The 20858-nt window shown below is 45.7% G+C and overlaps 1 protein-coding gene across 3 annotated transcripts in view; it reads right to left on the bottom strand.

Annotated features, from left to right (window-relative positions):
- Positions 1 to 4497: 4497 nt before the first annotated feature.
- CAPN11 (calpain 11) overlaps positions 4498 to 20858 on the bottom strand; it is a 34038-nt gene continuing 17677 nt past the window's right edge. For all 3 annotated transcript variants that reach the window (XM_033144546.1, XM_033144547.1, XM_033144545.1), the window contains 18 exons: positions 20653 to 20786; positions 20315 to 20483; positions 18674 to 18757; positions 18502 to 18587; positions 16842 to 16916; positions 16365 to 16525; positions 15209 to 15378; positions 15101 to 15112; positions 14426 to 14637; positions 13958 to 13997; positions 12766 to 12831; positions 11506 to 11563; positions 11352 to 11416; positions 9612 to 9680; positions 9341 to 9419; positions 8547 to 8663; positions 7467 to 7525; positions 4498 to 6747 (listed from right to left, as the gene is read on the bottom strand). In XM_033144546.1, coding sequence (XP_033000437.1) covers positions 6721 to 6747; positions 7467 to 7525; positions 8547 to 8663; positions 9341 to 9419; positions 9612 to 9680; positions 11352 to 11416; positions 11506 to 11563; positions 12766 to 12831; positions 13958 to 13997; positions 14426 to 14637; positions 15101 to 15112; positions 15209 to 15378; positions 16365 to 16525; positions 16842 to 16916; positions 18502 to 18587; positions 18674 to 18757; positions 20315 to 20483; positions 20653 to 20786 — 1683 coding nt within the window. In that variant the 3' untranslated portion in view covers positions 4498 to 6720. The remainder of the gene's footprint in view (positions 6748 to 7466; positions 7526 to 8546; positions 8664 to 9340; positions 9420 to 9611; positions 9681 to 11351; positions 11417 to 11505; positions 11564 to 12765; positions 12832 to 13957; positions 13998 to 14425; positions 14638 to 15100; positions 15113 to 15208; positions 15379 to 16364; positions 16526 to 16841; positions 16917 to 18501; positions 18588 to 18673; positions 18758 to 20314; positions 20484 to 20652; positions 20787 to 20858) is intronic.

Raw genomic sequence — 20858 nt, 5'->3', positions numbered from 1 at the left:
AGAAATCCCTCTGAGAGCTGCTTTAGGCAGTAGCCTACTGTCTCAAATGAAGCACTTTCTCAGGACTGACTCCAGGGCTGAAGAGTCACTGACCCAAGTAGCTCCATGTGGGCCGCCTCCTGTCAGTGTACCTTGGAAGGATGATCTGACCATGGCGGCACAAGGTGGGGCTGTGCCCAGCCACCCTTTACATTTCCCATCATGCCCCACACTCAGGGGTGCAGTGGCAAATCAAAAGGATGGCTAGATCCAAGTGCTGTGACTGGGGCAGGGGAATTAAGTGGGCCCTCTCAGGGCCTAGGTAGATGCCCAAGGATCCCAGCTGCCCTGCTCTTCATACAACATAGCATTTTTGTTTGTTTTCAGAGTGCATGGGAATGGCTTCTCCTGAGGGTTGCTGCCTCAAATGTCGCTTTCCCCATCCCATGATTTCTCACCTCAGAGTCCAGATGAGGGGATGTTAAATGTGGGGAAAACCAGCTGTGGAGTAATCTGTTTCAGCCAAGAGCAGGAGAACCCTGGTTTGAGTGACATGAGTGCCCACCTCCTTCATTTGAAGGAGTTTTCCTGGAAGCTTTCTATATCCAGCTGTAAGCCACTGCTTGCCTAAAAACACAGGAAAGAGCTTTGGCCTTCTACAGAGGCTGCCCACGGGCAAGTGCCGTGTGTGGTCCACTCTCCCAAGCCCAGCAGGCCGGAAGTGCTGGATTTTCCTTGCTTCCTTGCCTGCTGTGCTAATCCCCAGGCTTCTAAGAAAGCTCTTCATGTTCCCAGTGCTCTCACTAGCCTTCATCGAGCAGCACCCTGACGGCCGAGCTGCAGAGATGCAATGGCCAGGTGGAAAAGAACAAGATCTGCTCTTGTTGCAGCCTTGGCACAGGGCTCCCGGGTTGGGCCCGCCTAGTGAGATTGGCGTTCGTTGCCAAAGGAGCGCAGAAAAGTGTCCGCTGGTGCTCCACAAGGGCTTGTAAATATTCCAAGCTGAAGGATATTAAGTGCTAGCTTCTTTACCATTAAAATCACCACTTGGAAGTGAATGTTAACAGCTCATTTACTCCAACAGTTGAGGCCAAGAACTTCAGATCAATTTTTTGAAATCAACGCTTCTGGAGTCCCTCTCTCTCACACAGGCTGATCTAGGGGCACAGAGTTTGTGGGGTACCGCAGCAAGTGCCTCAACTATCCAATGGGAGGCAAAAGGTGGGGTGGGGTGCTAGATTTTGGCACCACACAGGGCGCCACTGAAATTCGAGACACCAAGGTCGCCACAGCAACCCCCCCCCCCCGCACACTTTGGTTGCTAACATGCAGGAGAGATTTGTCCTTCCTCTAGATCTCCTGTTGGATTCCCTTTTCTGGGCCAGGCATGCTCAAAATCTTCTGCATTGAATCTTCAGGCAATAGGTTTCCAGACACTTGGACATGACATTATAGAGCTGACATATTGTCTACAATACACACATTAGGGTGTGTGTGTGTGTGTGTCCTGTTGTGGTCTCCCAAGCTACCATTCGTGTTCCTCTAGAGACCCTGGATCTACAGGCAGCACAGCTGCAATGGACATGTGTATGGCTTTGTTCGGCGCCTACAGGCCACTCCCTCTCTCTGATGCAATCCTTCTCTCCATTTGCTGTCCACGGAGCAGTCCTAACACAAGGTACAATTTCTATGGGCGAGAAGGGCACCCACCCACAAGGCTAGGGCACTGCAATCTCTCCAAGCTGTGTAGAAATAAGGGGGAAAGAACAAGAGGTGGCCAAGTGCCTTTGCAAAAAAGAAAGAAAGAAAGAATTCTTCACACCATTCCTTTCTCCTCAAGGTACTTTTAGAAGCTGGAAGGATGACCGAATCAAGGCTGTGAGTGGTGTGAAAGGGAGGTGATGCCCAACCTGGCAAGCCATTCCCTGCCTTTCTTGAGTCAACCCCTTTCTTCATTAACTCCAATACAGGCTTCTTCCAGAGTTTAAGCCAGCAGGACAACTTTGTTGGAATCCAGCCCACTGGCAAAGTTGCAGATCGCAGTAGGACTGGCAGATAGGAGTCTGGGAGTCCAGCAGGGCTGAGGAAAGAGCTTTCCTGCCACCTAGTGGCTTCTGGATAAAAATCATAGTACCAAGAGAAATTGAAGTGGTGGCGCTGTGGGTTAAACCAGAGCCTAGGGCTTGCCGGTCATAAGGTCGGCGGTTTGAATTCCCACGATGGGGTGAGCTCCCCTTGCTCGGTCCCTGCTCCTAGCAGTTCCAAAGGTAGGTACCACTCCAGCGGGAAGGTAAATGGCGTTTCCATGTGCTGCTCTGGTTCGCCAGAAGCGGCTTAGTCATGCTGGCCACATGACCCGGAAGCTGTACGCCGGCTCCCTCAGCCAGTAAAGCGAGATGAGCGCCGCAACCCCAGAGTCGTCCGCGACTGGACTTAATGGTCAGGGGTCCCTTTACCTTTATTGCGCACTATAAATAAATAAATCCCTAGGAGTAACCTTCTGGTAAACAAACAGCCTATCTTGCTCCACTTTACCTTTTGCTTGACTCTGTAGCTTTTCTCTTCTTCTACCAAAAGGAGTAAAGATTACACCTGTAATTACACGTGCACGTTGATCATATGCCACATTTTTACTCCATATATGAAAAATCTTTTTTAGCATGGTAGCAATTTTCTGGAACTCTCTATTTGTATCAGGCACACACCTCTGTTGCAGTTTTTTTAATGCCTGCTTGTGTGCCTGTTTATTTTATTTTACTGAATATTTTATACCACTTCTGTAAGCCTCTTAAGACATTTTTTTCTTGTTATATGAACGCTGTTAAATAAATAAAAGGCATGTTGACATCAAGATACTAGGTGTCAGTTGGCAAATTCTTATATCTGAACTTGGAGCTGTGGAGGTACAGCTGTTATTATATATTTGCTTTGCAATGCAACTTGCTTTGTATCTACCTCAACAAAAATAGTTTTAAATTCTATTTGTTTTGCTCCTATTGGACTGCGCACAAACTATTTCAGGAAAATACCTGTCTTCCCCAAATATATAATGCACAGAAGGAAACCTGAAGTTTATAGAAGTTTTCTAAAGGCAGGGAAAACTATTTGGCCTGCAGGCATATATTTATTTTTCTGTTGGTTAATGTGTAGATCAACATTTTCTATATACATATAATAAAAATGTCAGAATGGTGTCATGCTGCAGTTTGCTTAGCCAGACAGGTGCTGCTGCAAGCTGAAGTGTGATGGCAAACTGGACTCTCGAAGCTGCTGGGCCATTGCAGCAGCAGCAGACGATGGGGGAACTGGAGATGAAGCCAACCAGGCCTACGAAATTGTGGAGATTTGGCTTTGGAGAGGGGTGGTGGTTAGCAATTCAAGCAGGGCAATACAATATTGCATTGCATGGTGTGTGTTTATTCTGTAGATCTTTGAAAGTTTCCCTTTCAAATGACTCCTAGAACGTGAATTTGCCCCCAATAGGTTTTTTTTTTTTTAAATCATACCAACACCCACACATGCATAGTTTAAGATACATATATCTATTTATTTATTATTTCACATATGTCGCAAATCAGACTGAGGAGGCAGCTCTGCTCTCTGAGCTGAAGTGGTTATAATCGCAGCCAAGTTCTGCAGGAATTCTAAGGCAGCAGGCGGTTGTGGGTCCCTGCAACAAAGCAGCAAGGGCACGAGCAGCCTGGATATAGACAGGGACCGTGAAGGGGTTTGGGCTGGTGATGGGGCAGGAGGATATGCCGCATGTGGGTTCCTCACAACGGAGGCAAGAAAAGACCCAGAAGCTGGAAATGCCCTCATGGGAGTGTAGAGTATGATATAGATAGGAAAGAATGAGAGTACATGGAAGACCTGTAGATTCAGGCATAGGCAAACTCTGCCCTCCAGATGTTTTGGGACTACAACTCCCATCATCCCTGACCGCTCGTCCTGTTAGCTAGGGATGGGAGTTGTAGTCCCAAAACATCTGGAGGGCAGAGTTTGCCTATGCCTGCTGTAGATTCTGAACTCACTACTGTTCCTTTTTGAAAAATCCAATTTGGCTGCATCTCACCTAAGCATCTCCTTTCCATTAAGTGGCCTGGGTTGTGCGTAGCTAGCTTGAACGTACCCTTCAGAAAACTCCTATTTTACATTCTCAAATGGGTGAAAAATTAAGCAGCATGACTAAGGGCTAGACAAGTGCAGAATGCAGCATGGGAATTTGGCATCCAGAACATTTTCAGTTTTCTTTTGGCAAAATTTAAAGAGAGATGGGGGAGAGATTAACTTGGGAGTGCATTGGCAGTGTTTGGAGAAGCCTGCACCTGGAGGTGGCACAGTAGGGCTTGTAACCCTTATGCCTTCAGCACACGCCTCTGTATCCTGCTCTCAGAAGTATTTGACCTCAGCCCTGAATAGCTATACAAAACCCTCACATCCATGTTTCGTTTCGTTTGCAGCTTTTCCCTCCGACCTTACTGGGGCATCCTAGCCCTCTCAAAATCTCAGCCTCAGAGCAGACTCACATTTTCTTAATCTGCCCAGTTTAGCTCAGGACACCAAATTCAGAACCCTTTTCAGGAGCCAAACATGTGGTATGACTTGGGCCAAGTGCTACCTATTACAGGTGCAATCCAAAGAATAACCTCCCTACCACTAGCATCAGGTATTACAACTGACATCAAAATGTGGCAACTGCAATGTTTGTGTATCAACCAATAACTCAGGTGGCTTTTAAGATCTTCCCTTTCCCCATCTCATAAAGCTCTGCTATACCCCCCTTTTCTCAGTGACGTTTTTAATGGGGAGTGGAGATTCTTATCCATGCTAAAGTAGCACCAAAGGCTGGCAGTTGTTCTGTACTAGTAAATCCAAAGAGAGGCAGACATTTTGGGATCACATCGCAGAAGAAATCCAATCCTGCCTCAGGCTGCCTACAGTGCTAGGCTAGAAGGCTTGCAGAGGGCTGGAACTGCAATTAAGTGGGGATATTTGTCCTCAGCACAGGAAACCGATGGAGAGGTATAAGAATGAAAGAGGCAGCGCTGCATTCAACCACACTGTAGCCATTAGCATTAATGAGCAATCTAAGAGCAACACACTCCCCGATTTGTATCTATTTTTCCACTCAGAAGAAGTGAAAAGCTGAAAGCATAAAAAGGACTTGGCCAAGGCCACAGAGCAAGTCAGAGGCAAGCATGGGAACGGTCCCCAGTACAAGGGACTTCACCCTTTGCTTAGGCTAATCTGTGTATTTATTATATGGTTTGAAAACTATTGTCAGAGTGCTTCCACAAGGCTTGTAATCATTAGGCAAGCCTGTGCTTACAAATCCAACAAGAAAGCAGTGCCAGGTGCTCCCAGCTGTCACTAACACATCAGGTGCAAGGAACCAGAATCCTTCATTCTTAACTTCTGGATCCTTTCACCTATTAGGGGTACTGCATAAAGTTCATGTGACACTTGAGGCAGCCTGCAGGGTCCTCCACATCTCTTGAATGCTTTGGTTTTGCTTTTTAAAAAGGGTTCTTGCCCAAACATGTAACAATGAGATTGAAAGCATTGCCACAGTTAGTTGTGATGTTTTCTCGTTTTGAAAATTTAGCTTTTAAAAGCGTGAATTACTTATTCTGAGTACTGGGTCCTAAACGATGCAAGAACTCTGATGTTTTGGGTACCTGAAGAAATGTGAAGTTATCCAAAGCCCTCTTCTTTCACCAGTGTGCATGCAAGGATCAAGGAGGCTGCAGTGCAGTTCTTAACTCAGAAGAGACTAGCGTGCAAAGAGATAACTCTCTCCCACCAATGCCAAACTGCTGCAGTTCAGTGGTAGACAGCGTCTGCTTTGCATGCAGAAAGTGTCAGGTGCAATCCCCAGCATCTCCTAGTAAAAGTGAGAATATACCTGGAGAGCCATACTGCCAGTTAGTGTAGAAATGCTGAGCTGGATGGACCAAGGCAGTTTCCTATGTTCCTGTGCCTCCAACTTTCATGGATGTTCTGTGCAAAGCGAGAATGGTGGCACTTGTGGGCAGTGGGGCCTGTTATTGGTCTTGGCAAGTCACAGACTTCACCACCCTTCTGGCACCAGCTCTGGAGGCCATGCTATCAATTCGGAAAACTCTTTGAGAGTTAAATTAAGGACACAGGTCCCTTTCCATCCTGCCACCAAATTTACTGGAGAAAAGCAGAGCAGGGGATCTTGCAATGCTCAGAGCGGCAAGAGAACAAGCGAGATTTCCATGCAAGATCCAAATTGCCAGTAGCTAGTGAGTAGGGAGAGGCCAACCTTTGAGAAGAAGCAACACAACCCCACCCCTGCCTCCTTTTGATAACTGTGAAGACAGGCAGGCCCCTCCTAGCAAAGGGTATAGCTACACTAATGTCTGCATGCAATGGCCCATGCGCTTCTTTCACTTCCCCCTGATCGCCTAAGTGCTGCTGTTACCACGAGCCACACTCACAGCAGGATAACAGCTGTTCCTTCTCTGCCCAGCTCCCATAGAAGAGCTTTTTGATACCCGTGAATAAGTCACGTAAGGGAGCTTAAATCACAGGGTACCGGCTGTGTCTGTTTCATGGAGGGGGGGGGAAGGAAGCAGGCTCTGAGCTTGGGAATGAGGAGGTGAGAGGAAGAAATGGGGATAATGGGCCATCCTTGGTCAGTCAGCCTGACGTAAAGGGAGGCACTTGGGGCAGCCCAGTCCAAGAGGGTCGTCTCAGCAAACGCCTGTCTCTTCTTTAGCCGCACATTGTGAACATCAGCCACTGTGAGGGAAGGAAAGCAAGAATGAATGCACTTGTGAGGGCCCAAAAGGTAGATGCAGAACTGGGCCATAAACTGCCTCCCCCTGTCACCTCAATCTGACTCAGGAGTGGCCCAAGATATTTGGCTACCTGAGGCAAAGGACAAGATGCACCCTTCCCAATGAACTCTACCGGATTGGCAGTTGAATCTTACTTTAATACTGTCCTCCACCATGTCTGAGGACAATAGAATAGATGAGGAGTGGCAGAACAGGCTTCCAGCAGAAGGGCATAGCTAAGGGACACAGTAGGAAAAGCCAGGGAGCTGCCTCCACTGCCTCCCTACATTTATTAGCTGTCTGAGATTAGTGCCTCACTTTGCCACCAAACTAACCAGGCACGAGGCCTTGGACCTTTATCTTCAATTCCTCCTTTACTCTCCATTTTCAACCCATCACCAAAACACAATGGTTCTCTCCACACAATATGGCAAAAACATGGGCTATTCCTCTTCATTCCCTGGCTTCATTCCTGCTTCTCCCCGTCTTTCCTTCTGCTGTTGACCTTCTCATCCCTTCAAATTTCTCAGTGGCCAACCTTTCCAATGAATAGTTTGGAGCGATCAATTAAGAGCCCTCCGCACATTTAATGCATGACAGGAGCTCTGAAAGGGACAGCAGGGCTGCAATATTGTGGACACACTTTCTGTCAGCTTTCAAGCCCAGCCTCAGTTTTCTTACCTCGCCGAGGTTCATCACAGCACTCCCACTGCCTTCGGGATCGAAGCTATTGAAGAATCCTATAGAGTTTTAAGAGAAAACACAAGGTGATCAGTCACTGAAAGGACTTCTGTTCCATCTGTTCTCACCAAGATGGTCCCTAAGGAAACTTACAAATAAAGGCTGGAGCAATCCAGATCCTTTTAAATTGATGTCTAAAATACAAAACAAGTAGGCACTATACAAACATTTCTAGTGATGGAGCTCCGCAGGCAGACCACCACTTCCAAAATGGCCTGTCCAAGGATGCCTGGAATTGGGCTTCAGCTAAATCCAGTAAGCACTGAACTGATCTTCAATGGCTTGTAGGCACAATGAATATTAAAAATGCCTACTCAAAACATTTCCTCGCCTGTTGATTTTTCTTGATGCATTAAGTTGGCGGCTGCTGGTCATTAGTTAAAATATCCTTCTTGTCATAGCGGTGAGCTATATGTGGCTCTTGGCTCCTGACTTAAAATGTTCCTACCTAAACCCTGTCAAAAGGAGACTTGCCCTTCAAAACCTGGCAAGGAGTTGGTACACTGAGAATCATTTGTATACCAGAAACCAGGATACGTTACATCCTTCGGCGAAACACCATCACACTTCAAAAGCCAAGAGGGGCTCAAATTGATCCTCACTGTTGGCAGAATGTCCATTGAAGCAGAAACACTGACAAGCCAAGTGTGTGGGGGGTTATGTCCCCTCTGAGTCCATATAACCATCACCAGAGGAAAGTGATAACTTTCTGATGAAACTTGAAAGGCTGGTATATCTAAGGCCTACCACAAGCAGCAGCCTGGCTGGAGGGAGCTACTTCCTCCCCTTTTCTCTCAAGGAGAAATCCAGCTGAAATTAGTAAGGTGTGATAGCCACGTAGCCGTTACCTACACCCCAAGAGTAGTTTGTCTGGGATAGCCGTTTTACACAACCAACTGCCACCCATAGAAAAATACGAGTGTGTTGTACTTCAGGCCTAAAGGCATGTTCCTACACGCCGTTGGGCAGACTGCCCAGGGAGATAGCTCCCTTCTCAGGCCCAGCTCCAGAACCACTTACTGAACATCGTCTCCAACTTGACTAAGCAACAGACAAAGTTATCAAAGTCCACGCCCAGTGACTCATCGGCATAACGTGCCACCACCACTTGGTGCAACTTGTTGTCCAGTTTGAAGCCTAAAAAGGTAGAAATGGGAGTGTTAAACCAGCTTGAAAGAAATGGAGGCCTTCTCTGCCTTAATGAGGTTCAGCATAAGAGACAAGGCCAGAAAAACAGTTCAATATTTACTGCACCCCCTCCCGGGGGGGGGGGGGAGGAAGAGTGTGAAAACTTGGTTTGTGAGGAGAATAGGGCACAGGACCATCTTTGGCTGATTGTATTGGTCTAAGATTGCGCCTATATTTACCACACAGATGTTGCCAGATGTCCTTTCTGATTTTTTTTTTAAAGAATGCTGAAGGAGAATTTTCTCTCTCAAATCCTAGAATAGTTTTTCCTACCCACGTGCAGTTCTGATGAATCCTGCCAAATCCAGAGCTGTTACAGTAAGGGTATGGCACTAGAAACTAAAGGCCGAACTGCTTCCACACAGGAAGTCTGAGAAGAAGGACCATCACTCCTTCTCAGATGGCATTATTTAGTATTTCTGTGTTCAAATTCTGAGAAATGAATTCTCTTCCCCCCCCCCCCCCCGGAAAAAAAAGCCCTGGTTAGCAATTAGAAATAATGCTATTGTATGAGACTGGCATGGATTCAGACTACATAGCACAGTCAAAGTATCAGGGTCTGCAGCCGATAAGGACCCCAGCAACCCACCACCAAAGTGTTTGGAAACATCCCCATCCATGCTTACCACATGTTTCCAAAGCCAAACGCATCTCATAGGAGCTCATAGTGCCTGACTTGTCCAGGTCATGCTGGCGAAATACATTCTGTCATAATAGAGAAAGAAGATGATGCTGAGGTATTGCTTCCTCCACACACACTCCCTTGCCATCCTTAAGCCCCTTCCTCCCAACAAAGGTTGAGCACACCTCTCTCTCTCTCTCTCTCTCTCTCTCTCTCTCTCTCTCTCTCTCTCTCTCTCACACACACACACACATGGCCAAGTCTGCTTCTCTTACCAGCCAGGTCCTAATCTTGTTCCACAAAATCTGAAACTCCACAAGGCCCAGGCGAGCACTGCCATCTTTCTGAAGAGCAGAAGAGTCAAGGGAAGACTTTAAGTGCAAAAAGGAGGACTTCTACTCCCAACGTATTGGGGAAGAGTTGAATAGAGGAGGAAGGTGTAAGCTCATTAACTGCTCAACATGGCAGAAGATAGAAAGAAGAAGCCTAGAGATAGTGTTGGCTGGATTCCAGGTTCACCTCACCCACCCTTGTCTTCCAGTTGGACACAAGACAGCCTAATGCTTTTGCAGTAATCAGTGCCACACGCCTGCCACCTTGGAGCGGCTGCACTTCTGCACTGCTCTGTACAATTGAGTGAAACACTCTATTTAAGCAAGAATAGCAGGGAAAGGTATGCACAGCTAGGAATTGTGCACTAGGCCGCGATGATATTGAGGGAATGAGATATACCACACACACTTTCACTTCCAAAAAATAAAGAAGAGGGGGAATGTGAAATGAAAAGTGAAGTAGAAGAGAGGGGAAAGAAAATTTACATAATGATAGTGTTCTATTTTAGCAAGAAAGGGCTAGCAACAGAAAATACTTCTCCATGTTTTTCATTCCAGTACTGAAAAAACAAGGCCCATCAACATCTAGCAAAGATTTTAAATGGATTTCCAGAAAAAAAGATGTGGCAGCAACAGAAGAGATGGACATATGTTGGCAACAGGAGCGGGAAACCTAATTTCAATTTTTTTTATTAAATTGAATTAATTAGATTTGATTTGTATTAATTTGGAAAACTAATACAAATAATTTGGAAAAGAAAGAAAAAACAAGGCCCAACTCATGGTACATTTATCTTGCTGGCTGAATGTTCTCAAGATCCTGACACATTGAAGTGTCTAATGTAAGCACAATCAGACAACTGGCTCCAAAGCACAGCTCACAACACACACACTAATTACACACGTGTATGAAGAGGGGCATTGCAACAAAATGCAGTGGCCTAAAACACTTCTGTGAGCAGTGGTGCCATGAATAAGCCACAGAATCTGCATGACCTTTAACTAACACAGACCGGCTCCCACAATATCCTAACAACTGCAAGTTACAACAAGTCTCTGGCCTGCTATAGGGCTAGGACAAACTATACACAGAGAGGCTGCACAATCAAAAGCAACTGCCTGCCTACAACTAAGAGGAATATAGAGGCAACTACCTCAAATATGTCCTACTCTGCATTCGTAAATGATGAACACATCATGAGGCCACAGGGGCTCCCTTCACATAGGTAATGGTATACACAACTCCCATCTCTGACCAGAAGCCATGCTGGCAGGAGCTGATGGAAGCTGTAGTACAATATCTAAAGGGAACCATGTTAGCATCTAAGAGGCTCTTCTCTCCTTCCTCACATCTACTTGGATAAAACAAACCACAATTCCTTGCTTTTTGGTATTTCCAAATCAGTAAGCTAAACACAAATCTTGGGTTTTGGGGAATGAAACGAAGCATGATCCCTGGTGCAGTCAGGGATAACCATTAACTATAGCTTATTGTGATGTGCAAACCTGGTCAGTAGGTTTAGGCTATTAAGCTTCATACAAGAACACTCCTCTCTCTCTCTCTCTCTCTCTCTCTCAAAACTACCTATGTAGTTCTATGCTATGAGCAGATTTGTATCCTTGCCCCACTTTCTTTGACCAAGATAACCCTCCCCATTGCTCCCTTCTCAGCAGAAAGGATACATCCATCAGGTTGACCATGTTACGGCAAGAATCTATGCTGAACCCATCCGTTTTCAGATCTTTGTCTGGCCAAGGGAGGAAAGAGACACACTGTTATTACACCTGGATGGGATGTTCAGAGATACCCACAGGAGTCTGAATAAGAAGCACTTACGTCTGGCAATGACTCTGTTCAGAATGGTTCGGAGCTCAAAGACGCTGATTTCCATGTCCTGGAGGAAGGGAGAGAAGGCAGATCATTAGCAGAGCATTTCATGGCTCAGAGATTTCAGGGGTCCAAAAGCAGCTCACTCCTAACTCCCTAGGCTCTGATCCCACCTTGGGCAGCCTGTCAATGCACAGGAATAAATGGATCACTCTATCTACAATCCATGTTGATTTCACATACATGTCTATTCATAAGTTCACTGTGCCCTGCTTTCACACCAATCTGCAATTCTGTTTGTTTTTTTTAATCTGCAGCAAAAATAATAGTTAAATATGTATTTTATTCCAAAATATGTATTTAAATGCATTTTGCATCAATAAATGGGTTTCTAGACATACAAAACAGATTTATTTACATGTTTTGGTATACGTTTTTTGAGCCAAGAATGGCATCACAAAATTCAGAGTAGTGTGAAATCAGAAAGGCAATTGCTTTCTGATTTGAAACTCAGTCCCAGGTCCGTTTGTATCAGAATTCAGAAACTGAATTCTTCAAGCATCCCTACCCTGTTTCTCCTAAAATAGGACATGGCCATAAAATAAGCCATAGCAGGATTTCTATGCATTTGCGAAATATAAGCCGTTCCCCAAAAATAAGCCATACCCCGAAAATAAGCCATAGTGACGTGGTACCTCCCATTAAAACAGCCTGGAGAGGCGTGGCTATGCAGCGTACCGATGCGACACGGTTAAAATAAGACATCCCCTGAAAATAAGCCATACTGTGTTTTGTTGAGCGAAAAAAAATATAAGACGGTGTCTTATTTTAGGAGAAACACGGTAGTATTAAGGGATGGTTCTGGACAACACTGAGGAAGGCCAAGTCACTAAAGTAGTCATGGAAATTTGTCCGGACTATGAGCCCTTCAGCCTCAAATTCATATTCCAATGAACCATTGCCATCTTCCTTCAGAGATCACAAGCGTGCTTTTGTTCAATGATATTTATCTATTGTGCTTTCCCTCCATTCTCCAAGCTCTATGTGCATGCCTCTGTCACCCTCATTTTATCCCCACAATAGCCCTGTGAGGCAGATGAGGCTGAAGGAAGGCGACTTTGGGGCATTCCTCAGAGATGTCCCTGATCCAAGTGAAGTCCTCTTTCCTCCTTTGACACCTTCTCACTTCCACATTGTCAAAGCCACTGCGGCTACTTTACCTGCTTGTTGCACACAACAACTGAAGGGGGAAGAAACTGACAGGAATACCTCTCCTGCAAGCTGCCGGAACATGTTCTTGAAGTTTTCATCCACGTCATCCTCAGATATCTCTTCCTGAGGAAACAAAAACCAGGACCAGCTGGTGAAGAACTGCTCTGACTACCTATTTTTCCCTCTAGCTATCTTCAAAAACCACGGACAGCATCTCACACACTCTATCATTAAATGCTATGGGGTTTCATCTTCACACTTTCCAGCAGGTGGTTCTCTCCCTTTCCTTAAATCTCCATGCTTCATCCCATCCTGTTTTAACCAACAAGGATGATTTAAAGCATAGCTTTAAGAAGGAGGTACATTGGCGTGAAGGGACATTAGCCAAATGCTCAACGCAGTATTTTATTATGTGCAGGTGATTTATACAGTAACCCAAGACTATATTACTGCAACATGCTTTACGGGGAGCTGTCCTTGGGACTCCTCTCAAAGCTTCATCTAGTGCAGATTGCTGCAGCTAGATGGATAATGGGAAGAGGCAGGGTTAAGAGACCTGCCCTGGCTTCCCCTCTACTACCAGGCCAGGTTCAAGGTATTTGTACTGGCATACGAAGCCCTGAACAACTAAAGCCCAGGTTACCTTAAGAACCGCCTTGCCCCTTTATGTCCCAAGCCAATTACAGAGATCACCCCCCCTGGACCAAAGTATTATTTATTATCGCTTTCCTAGCCCAACTTTGGCGCTCAAGGTGGCATACATCGCTACCCCTCTCCTCATTTAATCCCCACAACAACCTTGTGGGGTAGGCTGAAAGGTCACCCAGTGAGTTTCACGGCCAAGTGGGAATTCGAACCCTGCTCTCCCAGCTCCTAATCCAACACTGGAGTCGTGCCTTGAATGTAGCGAGCCCAACTCTATGGAACTCCCTCCCACTAGAAACCAGACAGGCATTGTCCCTGCTAAGCTTCACATGCTTGGTTAGAACCATTTTGTTCCAGGAGGCATTTGCACCATGAATACTTGTTTCGGTATTATCATCTGTGATGTTTTAAATTTTGTACACTGTATTGTTTTCACTTTTTGTAAACTGCTTTAAGACCCAGATACAGTGAAATGTGCAGAATACACACACACACACACACACACACACACACACACACTTTTAAATGCTCTGATAAATAAGTCAGAATTGAAAAAGAGGGAGGTTTGACACTTAAAACTGCCTGTCTTGGGTTGGAGTGTTACCTCATCAGGCAGATCTGCGCTGATCACCTCATCCAGCTCCCTGGAGAAGAAAGAATACTGTTAGGAAAGCCTCTAGTTCTGAGAAGATGGAGGAGGGCCTGGCAGAAGGGCAAGAGATATGGTAGGACACATCTCCCATTCAAGAGAGCAGTCCCAATGGACATATATGGAAGTCTGCTGTGCAGCTCACTCAGGCAGCAAACCATGGAAAGCCACTGTGAGGATAAAGACATTGGGTGGAATACAAGTCAGGTCTATTCCTCAACTAGCTTTTGAGTCTTTTGTCCATCATCTAGAGCTCATATAAATATCTTCTGCTGCTCAGAGCCTTCCTTTTCTTAACCCCCCAAAAGTCAACTGGCATCCAAGCTAATTTACAGAAATGTAGTTGAGTCCCGAGGAAAGCTCATACATCCCTTACAAAGACCTAGGAGATGATAGTAGCTCACACCGAAGGCATGGACTCACTCTGTGTCTGACTGCTTCTCTGTGAAGACACGCAGGATGAAGTCTGCTTCCTGGTGAGGCTCAAAGGTTGAGGGCACGATGATGTATTCGCCAGGGGGCAGGCGGATGTGGTTGCTCACCTCCCGCAGGTTGATAAAGGTCTCTGAGCGTGCCCGAGACTGGTTCCTCAGGAAGAATTCCTTCTTCAGGTGAATACTCTGGCAGCCCTGGTTCTGGGACAGGCAAAAGTTTAAGTATATTGTACAGCTCGGCAAAGGGTCAGCCCTCTCCTTCATCTGATGACAACGGCCTAGGCATCACATGCATATCTAGAAACATACACTCACCCCATGCATTTAAAAGAACTACAATCCCACTTTAAAGTCTCGTGAAGGCATCTGGCAAACCCATCTAAAATCATGCAACCACCGCACATTTACTGATTTTGCTTAAATTGTTGATGCATCCAGTGCAGAACTGGACCCCCCTTTCTGGCTTAGAACCTATGCAGCCTGGACCATTTGGTCTGCAGCCATCAAAGAACTGTGCACAGCATTATGGGTCTCTGTTTGCATCAAGCAGGAGGAAGGCACACGTTTCAGATTCCATCCAGAAGAGGGAACAGCACTCTGTGGCTCAACCCATTTCATTCTTACACACAATTCAGTAATGGGGTTTCGGTGGCTCAGGGCATACCTCCTCAGGAACCTGCACACAGAGAGAAAGGAGGAAAAGGTTAGGAATGCACTCCTATTAAGTGATGATGCTCAAAAGGGCACACACCAGGAAGCCACGTGGGGTTACCTCATAGACTGCAAAGCCAATGGTGTGCATGTCTTCCCCAGCTAGACGTGCTTTCCGCCGGTGCTTTTGCATCAAGGCCACTAAGAAGCTGCAAGCCAATTCATTGTCGTCTGGGTCATCATCCTCTTCCAAGAGCTTGATTTTGAACTGGGGGTTAATCCAGAATGTAGCTGCAAGGGGGAGAGGGGAGATGGTGACACTGCGGCAGGGTTTGGTCTAAGCTTTTCTCCCCTATGGCACAAGCAGCCAGCCAACTGCCCACTCCCAACCTCTTTGTAAGTGAAAGAATGAACCTGGAAGACAGAAGAGAAAAGTAAGAATTAACAGAGAAAGAGGCAGGGAGGAATTAAAAAAAAACAGAGGAAGAAAGGAATGTGCTAAATGAAAAAGACGGCGAGGGAGCAAGAAAAACAGAGGTGCCCTCAAAAGAAGGGGAGAGCAAGGGATGCCCCCTCAATTATTTTGGGGAAGAGATTCTCTCCCTTCCTTAAACTATACTTGGGTACTGAGACTCCTGTCCCCCACAAAGCACAACTATGAAGCTGAGTCCCCACCTCATTTGAAGATGAAATAAATTTTAGCAGTATAATGTGAGAGGAAGGATCACTGCACAATCTTGTGTTTGTTTTGTACTGGTGTGTAGTGATTGTATACCCAGATTAACTGTTTGAGTTTGCTTCGAGTCAATAAAAGCCTCTGACTAGTCAAGTAACTAGCCCCATAATATACTACAAGGTTATCAAAGTTTGAAAGCAACCAGTATTCATCCTGATTTCCTACTTCTTCCTATCTTTCCTCATCTAGTTCTTTTTTTAAGAAACAACGTGGTTCCTTCCGAAATCTCATACGCCCAACTGCATAACAACTTTTCACACTGCAAAGATTTTGTTGTGGTTGACAATAATGTGTCTAGCTGCATGTTAGAAGTAGCCCCACCAGTGATTTTCCCCAAGGCCACCTATTGCATCATCAGAAAAAGCTTGGTTTTCCACAACTAAGGCATTCAGAGAGGAGGCACATCAGGCAACAGATCGTGGCTCAAGCAGAGGCTCCAGGATGGTTAATTTATATATCACACCTCTGCAGAATGTAGGAGTCACTTTACTAGTCCATCACCACCAAAGAGGGTGGACAAAGAACAGGCAGCAGCTGTTACCTGGGTGGTTCCTGCAGCCTCCTGCTGTACTGCCTCGGCGCCAGGTGCCCTCAAACAGGGTGGTGTGCCATCTGCTCATGTCATCCTTGCTCAGAGCATCGGGGGTGAGGTTACAGATCTCCAGCCTGGAAAACTCACGTAGAAAGTCTCGAAAAGACATCCTGCAGGGACAAAAAGGTATGTTGAAGTCACAGAGCAGAAAGGAAAATCAGGCAGGGCAAGCGCAACGTCACTCGAATGCTTAAAGAACCTTGAAGCCAAAAGAAAACACTTTCCACACCTACTCTTTAAACAACTTTGGGGTATAAACACAAAGGAGCTATGGGTGTTTTGTTCTGTTTTTTTTTAAGAGGCAATTAATTGGCATCAAACACTTCTGCATATCCCGCTACAGAATTAGGAATTATTGCGGGTATCTGCATGTCTCTCTGTGTGTACACACCAGGAACAAACAGTGCCACAAATCTCAGAACTCACCAGAATTCACCATCTTCCATTTTCAGCTGCAGTTCTTCCCTCTGATCGGGGTCCACTTCGTTCCACTCAGAAGAGCTAATATACCAACAGAAAGACAGTTATGCTGTGCGTCCTCCCCATGTTATGTCAGTTTGCATTTCTTAGTGCAGAAAATATTGATCTGATGTGTAGAGATCTTTCCTATTCTAATTAATTCCAAGAGGGTTCTTGAAGCTTCTCTGTGTGAAAGAAACAAGCAGAAGGTTCATGATGTTTGGGTTATTCCTTCAAAGAAGCCAAGTACAGCTGGTTTAAACTGGTTCTATTATCTCTTCTTCAAGGTCATGCTGACTACAGTCATACCTTGTGTTGTGTATGCTCCGTGTTGCGTACGTTGAGGTTATGCCCCTCCGTGACCCGGAAGTCCTTTTTTTTGTTTGTTTGTTCATGTTAAGTACGCCTGGGTTACGTGGCGTGACCTGGAACGGATCGCATACGTAACACAGGGTACCACTGTATAGTAAGAGGTCAGAAGGAGCCTGGGTTTCAATTACCAATTAAAATATCTCTTTTCCCTCTGGTCTGGTGTTCTGTACACAGTGTGCTTAGTGTTAAGGTTTAGACTTATTATAAGTTATTGTAAGTTTAAGTTAAGTCTGCTGCAACTGGATTCTTATGGACAATGCCAATCCTGAACGTATTGGAATTGTGACCATAATGCTCATTTGCCTTCCGTAGCAGTAAAGCTCTGCTGGATGAAATACAATTGCCTCTGGTCTATTTTTTGAGAATCCTGCAACGTGTTTAAGTTTTTACTCTGCTAACTGTACATTGGAATCTACTGTGGATCAATATTGAGTAGAATTTTAGTGACATGTTGCTCCTTCCAGTTTTATCTGGGAGCAGCAAAGGGCTGTGGTAGAGCCCATGCTTTGCATTCAAAAAGTCCCAAGTTCAATTCTCCCTCCCGTCTGAAACCCTGGAGAGCTGCTTCCAGTCAGTGTAGACAATTCTAAGTTAAACAGTCCAATGATCTGACTCTATTAGGCAGCTACCCATGACCCTAATCTGATGTTTCATTCCAGTTCATGGATGAACAGATTCCATCATCATCATCATCATCATCATCTTTTATTTGTATCCCACCCTCCCCGGCTGAAACTGGGCTCAGGGCGGCTAACATCAAATATATAACATTGGTATAAAATCAAGCAATAATTAAATTACATGCTAAAAACAAGTCAGGATCAAATTAAATTCTAATTAGATCAAAAAGCACTGCGTTAGAAAGGAGGTGGAAATTATACCTGTGTTGGCTTAATTGCGCATGCAGATCATCACCTAATGCTCAGGTCATCGAGTGATGGCACATGCATTTGCGAAACATTTTTTTAAGTGTCACCTGGGTGCATCCCAAATGGGATCGCTATCAGATGTCACAGATGGGCACTGACGCAAGGGAGAAATGTGCTAAGAGGAAGGCACGCTTGGCAAATCCACACCGTGATCAACTCCCACCAGGAAACCAATGTCCCTACTGTGGAAGGACGTGTGGATCCAGAATTGGCCTCCACAGTCACTTACGGACTCACTGTTAAAACCGTGTTTATGGAAGACAATCTTACTCGGCTACGAGTGATCGCCAAAGAAGAATGTCACTGCAGGAACATATCTAACCCACCTATCACTCCAGGCTCCAGTCCACTCCACTTGACCCCAGGGATTCCTTATGCGAATGAGAGCTTCCTGCCGGCCACGATAGTCCACCTGTCAAAGTTAATGTATTAAAACAACTGACACACATGGATAAACCCCTTGAACTGGTCTCCACAGCCCCTTGAAGAGAAACTCACATTCTTCAATCCTGTGACACTATAGGCATGGCCCTTCACCAGTTTCTTGAAGGTAACGGCTTCCATGTCAAATGCACTTGTGATCTGTAGAGAGAGGATATATGGCACTGGTCAAAAGACTTAACCCTCCCCTCTCTCCAACAGGCGATGGACTAAAATGGCTGCTAAACACAATGTACCAGCAGCAGTTCATAGCTCGGTGTTGGTTCCTGTATATCCTAGCTGCCTCAGTGAAAAGTTCATTCACAATGTTGAAGAGGCTGTGAACTCTTACAAGCCTGTTCATTTCAGAAGGATGCAAAAGTCGTGCAGTAAGGCTGTGGACATTACAGCATCTACATCAAGAGGTGCTCGGTTTCCATAGGTTCCATAGGAAAAGGGCCCTTTAGTGGGTATAGTCTTTGACTTCTAGAAAACTGTTATTTGGAAACTTGACAGAGAACTTTGGGTGAAACACCACTGGGAGTGCTGACAACATCCAGGTCGATTTCTTTACTTTTTCAACAAGAGAAGACCAGCTTTTCACATTTGAAGGCAACATTCTGTAGCAGGGATGGGGAACCTCCAGCCCTCCAGTTCTTGTTGGGACTACAACTCCCATCATCAATGGCCACACTGGCTGGTCTGATGGGAATTGGAAATCAACATTATTTGGAGGGCCACAGCTTCACCCATCCCCATTTTACAACAGAAAGCTATTCCATAAATTAACTGCAAGCTATTCGCTAACTGGCCACTTGTATTATTCAGAATACAGTCGTACCTCATGTTGCATTCGCTGCAGGTTGCGAACGGCGCGGGTTACGAACGCAGCAAACCCGGAAGTGTTTACTTCTGGGTTTTGCCATCCGCGCACACACAGAAGCACAATATCGCGCTTTTGCACATGTGTGATATCGCCGCTCGGGATGCGGACTTTCATTCATTTTCCTGGCTTACATTTGCACTACTTATTACAACTCGTAAATGGACATTTATAGAAGGACATCCTGTGGACAATGTGTGAGCAGGCATGCAGGGCAACAAGAGTGGGTATGGAGAAAACAAAAGCTGTTGTGTATGATGCTTGGCTCAGAGGCGTTCCTCCTTCACAATTTGGCGCCATTCCATTTCTCTTGCTTAGACTGGTGTGCACTTGTGTGTGATCACCAATGTTGTTTTTCTCTCCTCGCATTTTAAAAACACAAGAATAATTAAAAGACATGTGTTTGGCAAACATCCCAGGCAATGGTCAGTCAAGTATGGATCTCAGACCAGCAGCTGACTAATTTGCACATAACAAGGCTATTCATATGCCCCTGTTTTTCACATCATTGTTTTCTAACTTTTAAAAGAACTCAACTAAAGAGTAAAAGAAAATGGCAACCTGAACTGTTTTTGCCTGAAACAGGGTGGTTGTCCGTACACTTTCCTAACACAAGGGGGCACCAACCAAATGTCTCTTGCTACAGACAAACCCAGACTTGAGTTAACATTTGGGCCTATTCTACTGTTCTACTCTGACAGGTTTCCATTGACCAAATCCCTGGCCTCAGAACAAATATCAGAGCCAGATCAGGGAAGCCAGATCTCCCTCCGCTGCCCCGCTTTGATTTCACATCTGGAACATCCCACAAGCTCCCTCTTTGGGGCACTGCTTACATCAATGGAGCAGCCAAGCAGGGATCCCCTCTCAAGAGCCTTGGAAATGATCCTGCACAAGTCGCGAGGTGGCTTCTTGAGATCGTACATCTCTGCCACGCCACCTGTGAAGTCCTCAAAGCCCTCTGTAGTGCTGCCCCCCGACAGGGCCTCATAAGAGCCGTTCAGCCTGTATGGCAAAGAGAATTGGCGGTTAGTAGGCTAGCCTTAAACCTGGCCTCCTGGAAACCGGAAGGCCCAGTTACAGAGGGTGGTGAGTTGAAGAACAACAGAAAAAAAATCCAAACCAGGGCTTGCTGGAGAAAACACACAAAAGGGTGTGCTGAGGCAGCACTCACTTGGCATAAGCTTTTTCCAGCAGAGCACTCCAGAACTCCTGGCACTCTGCTGAGTGCACAAACACCAGCTCTCCATCCTTGGTCGGCAGCCGATCGTCAATCACTACATCCACCCACTCACCAAACTGCCAGATCTGAAGGATAAGAAGTCAGAGAATAATAATGAGATAAGACAGAGTAACATAGCAAGGTGGTCCAGTTGGAAT

The sequence above is a fragment of the Lacerta agilis genome, chromosome 3 (genome assembly GCF_009819535.1).
Source record: "Lacerta agilis isolate rLacAgi1 chromosome 3, rLacAgi1.pri, whole genome shotgun sequence".
Classification (NCBI taxonomy): Eukaryota; Metazoa; Chordata; class Lepidosauria; order Squamata; family Lacertidae; genus Lacerta; species Lacerta agilis.
This window is presented reverse-complemented; position numbering and strand designations above follow the sequence as displayed.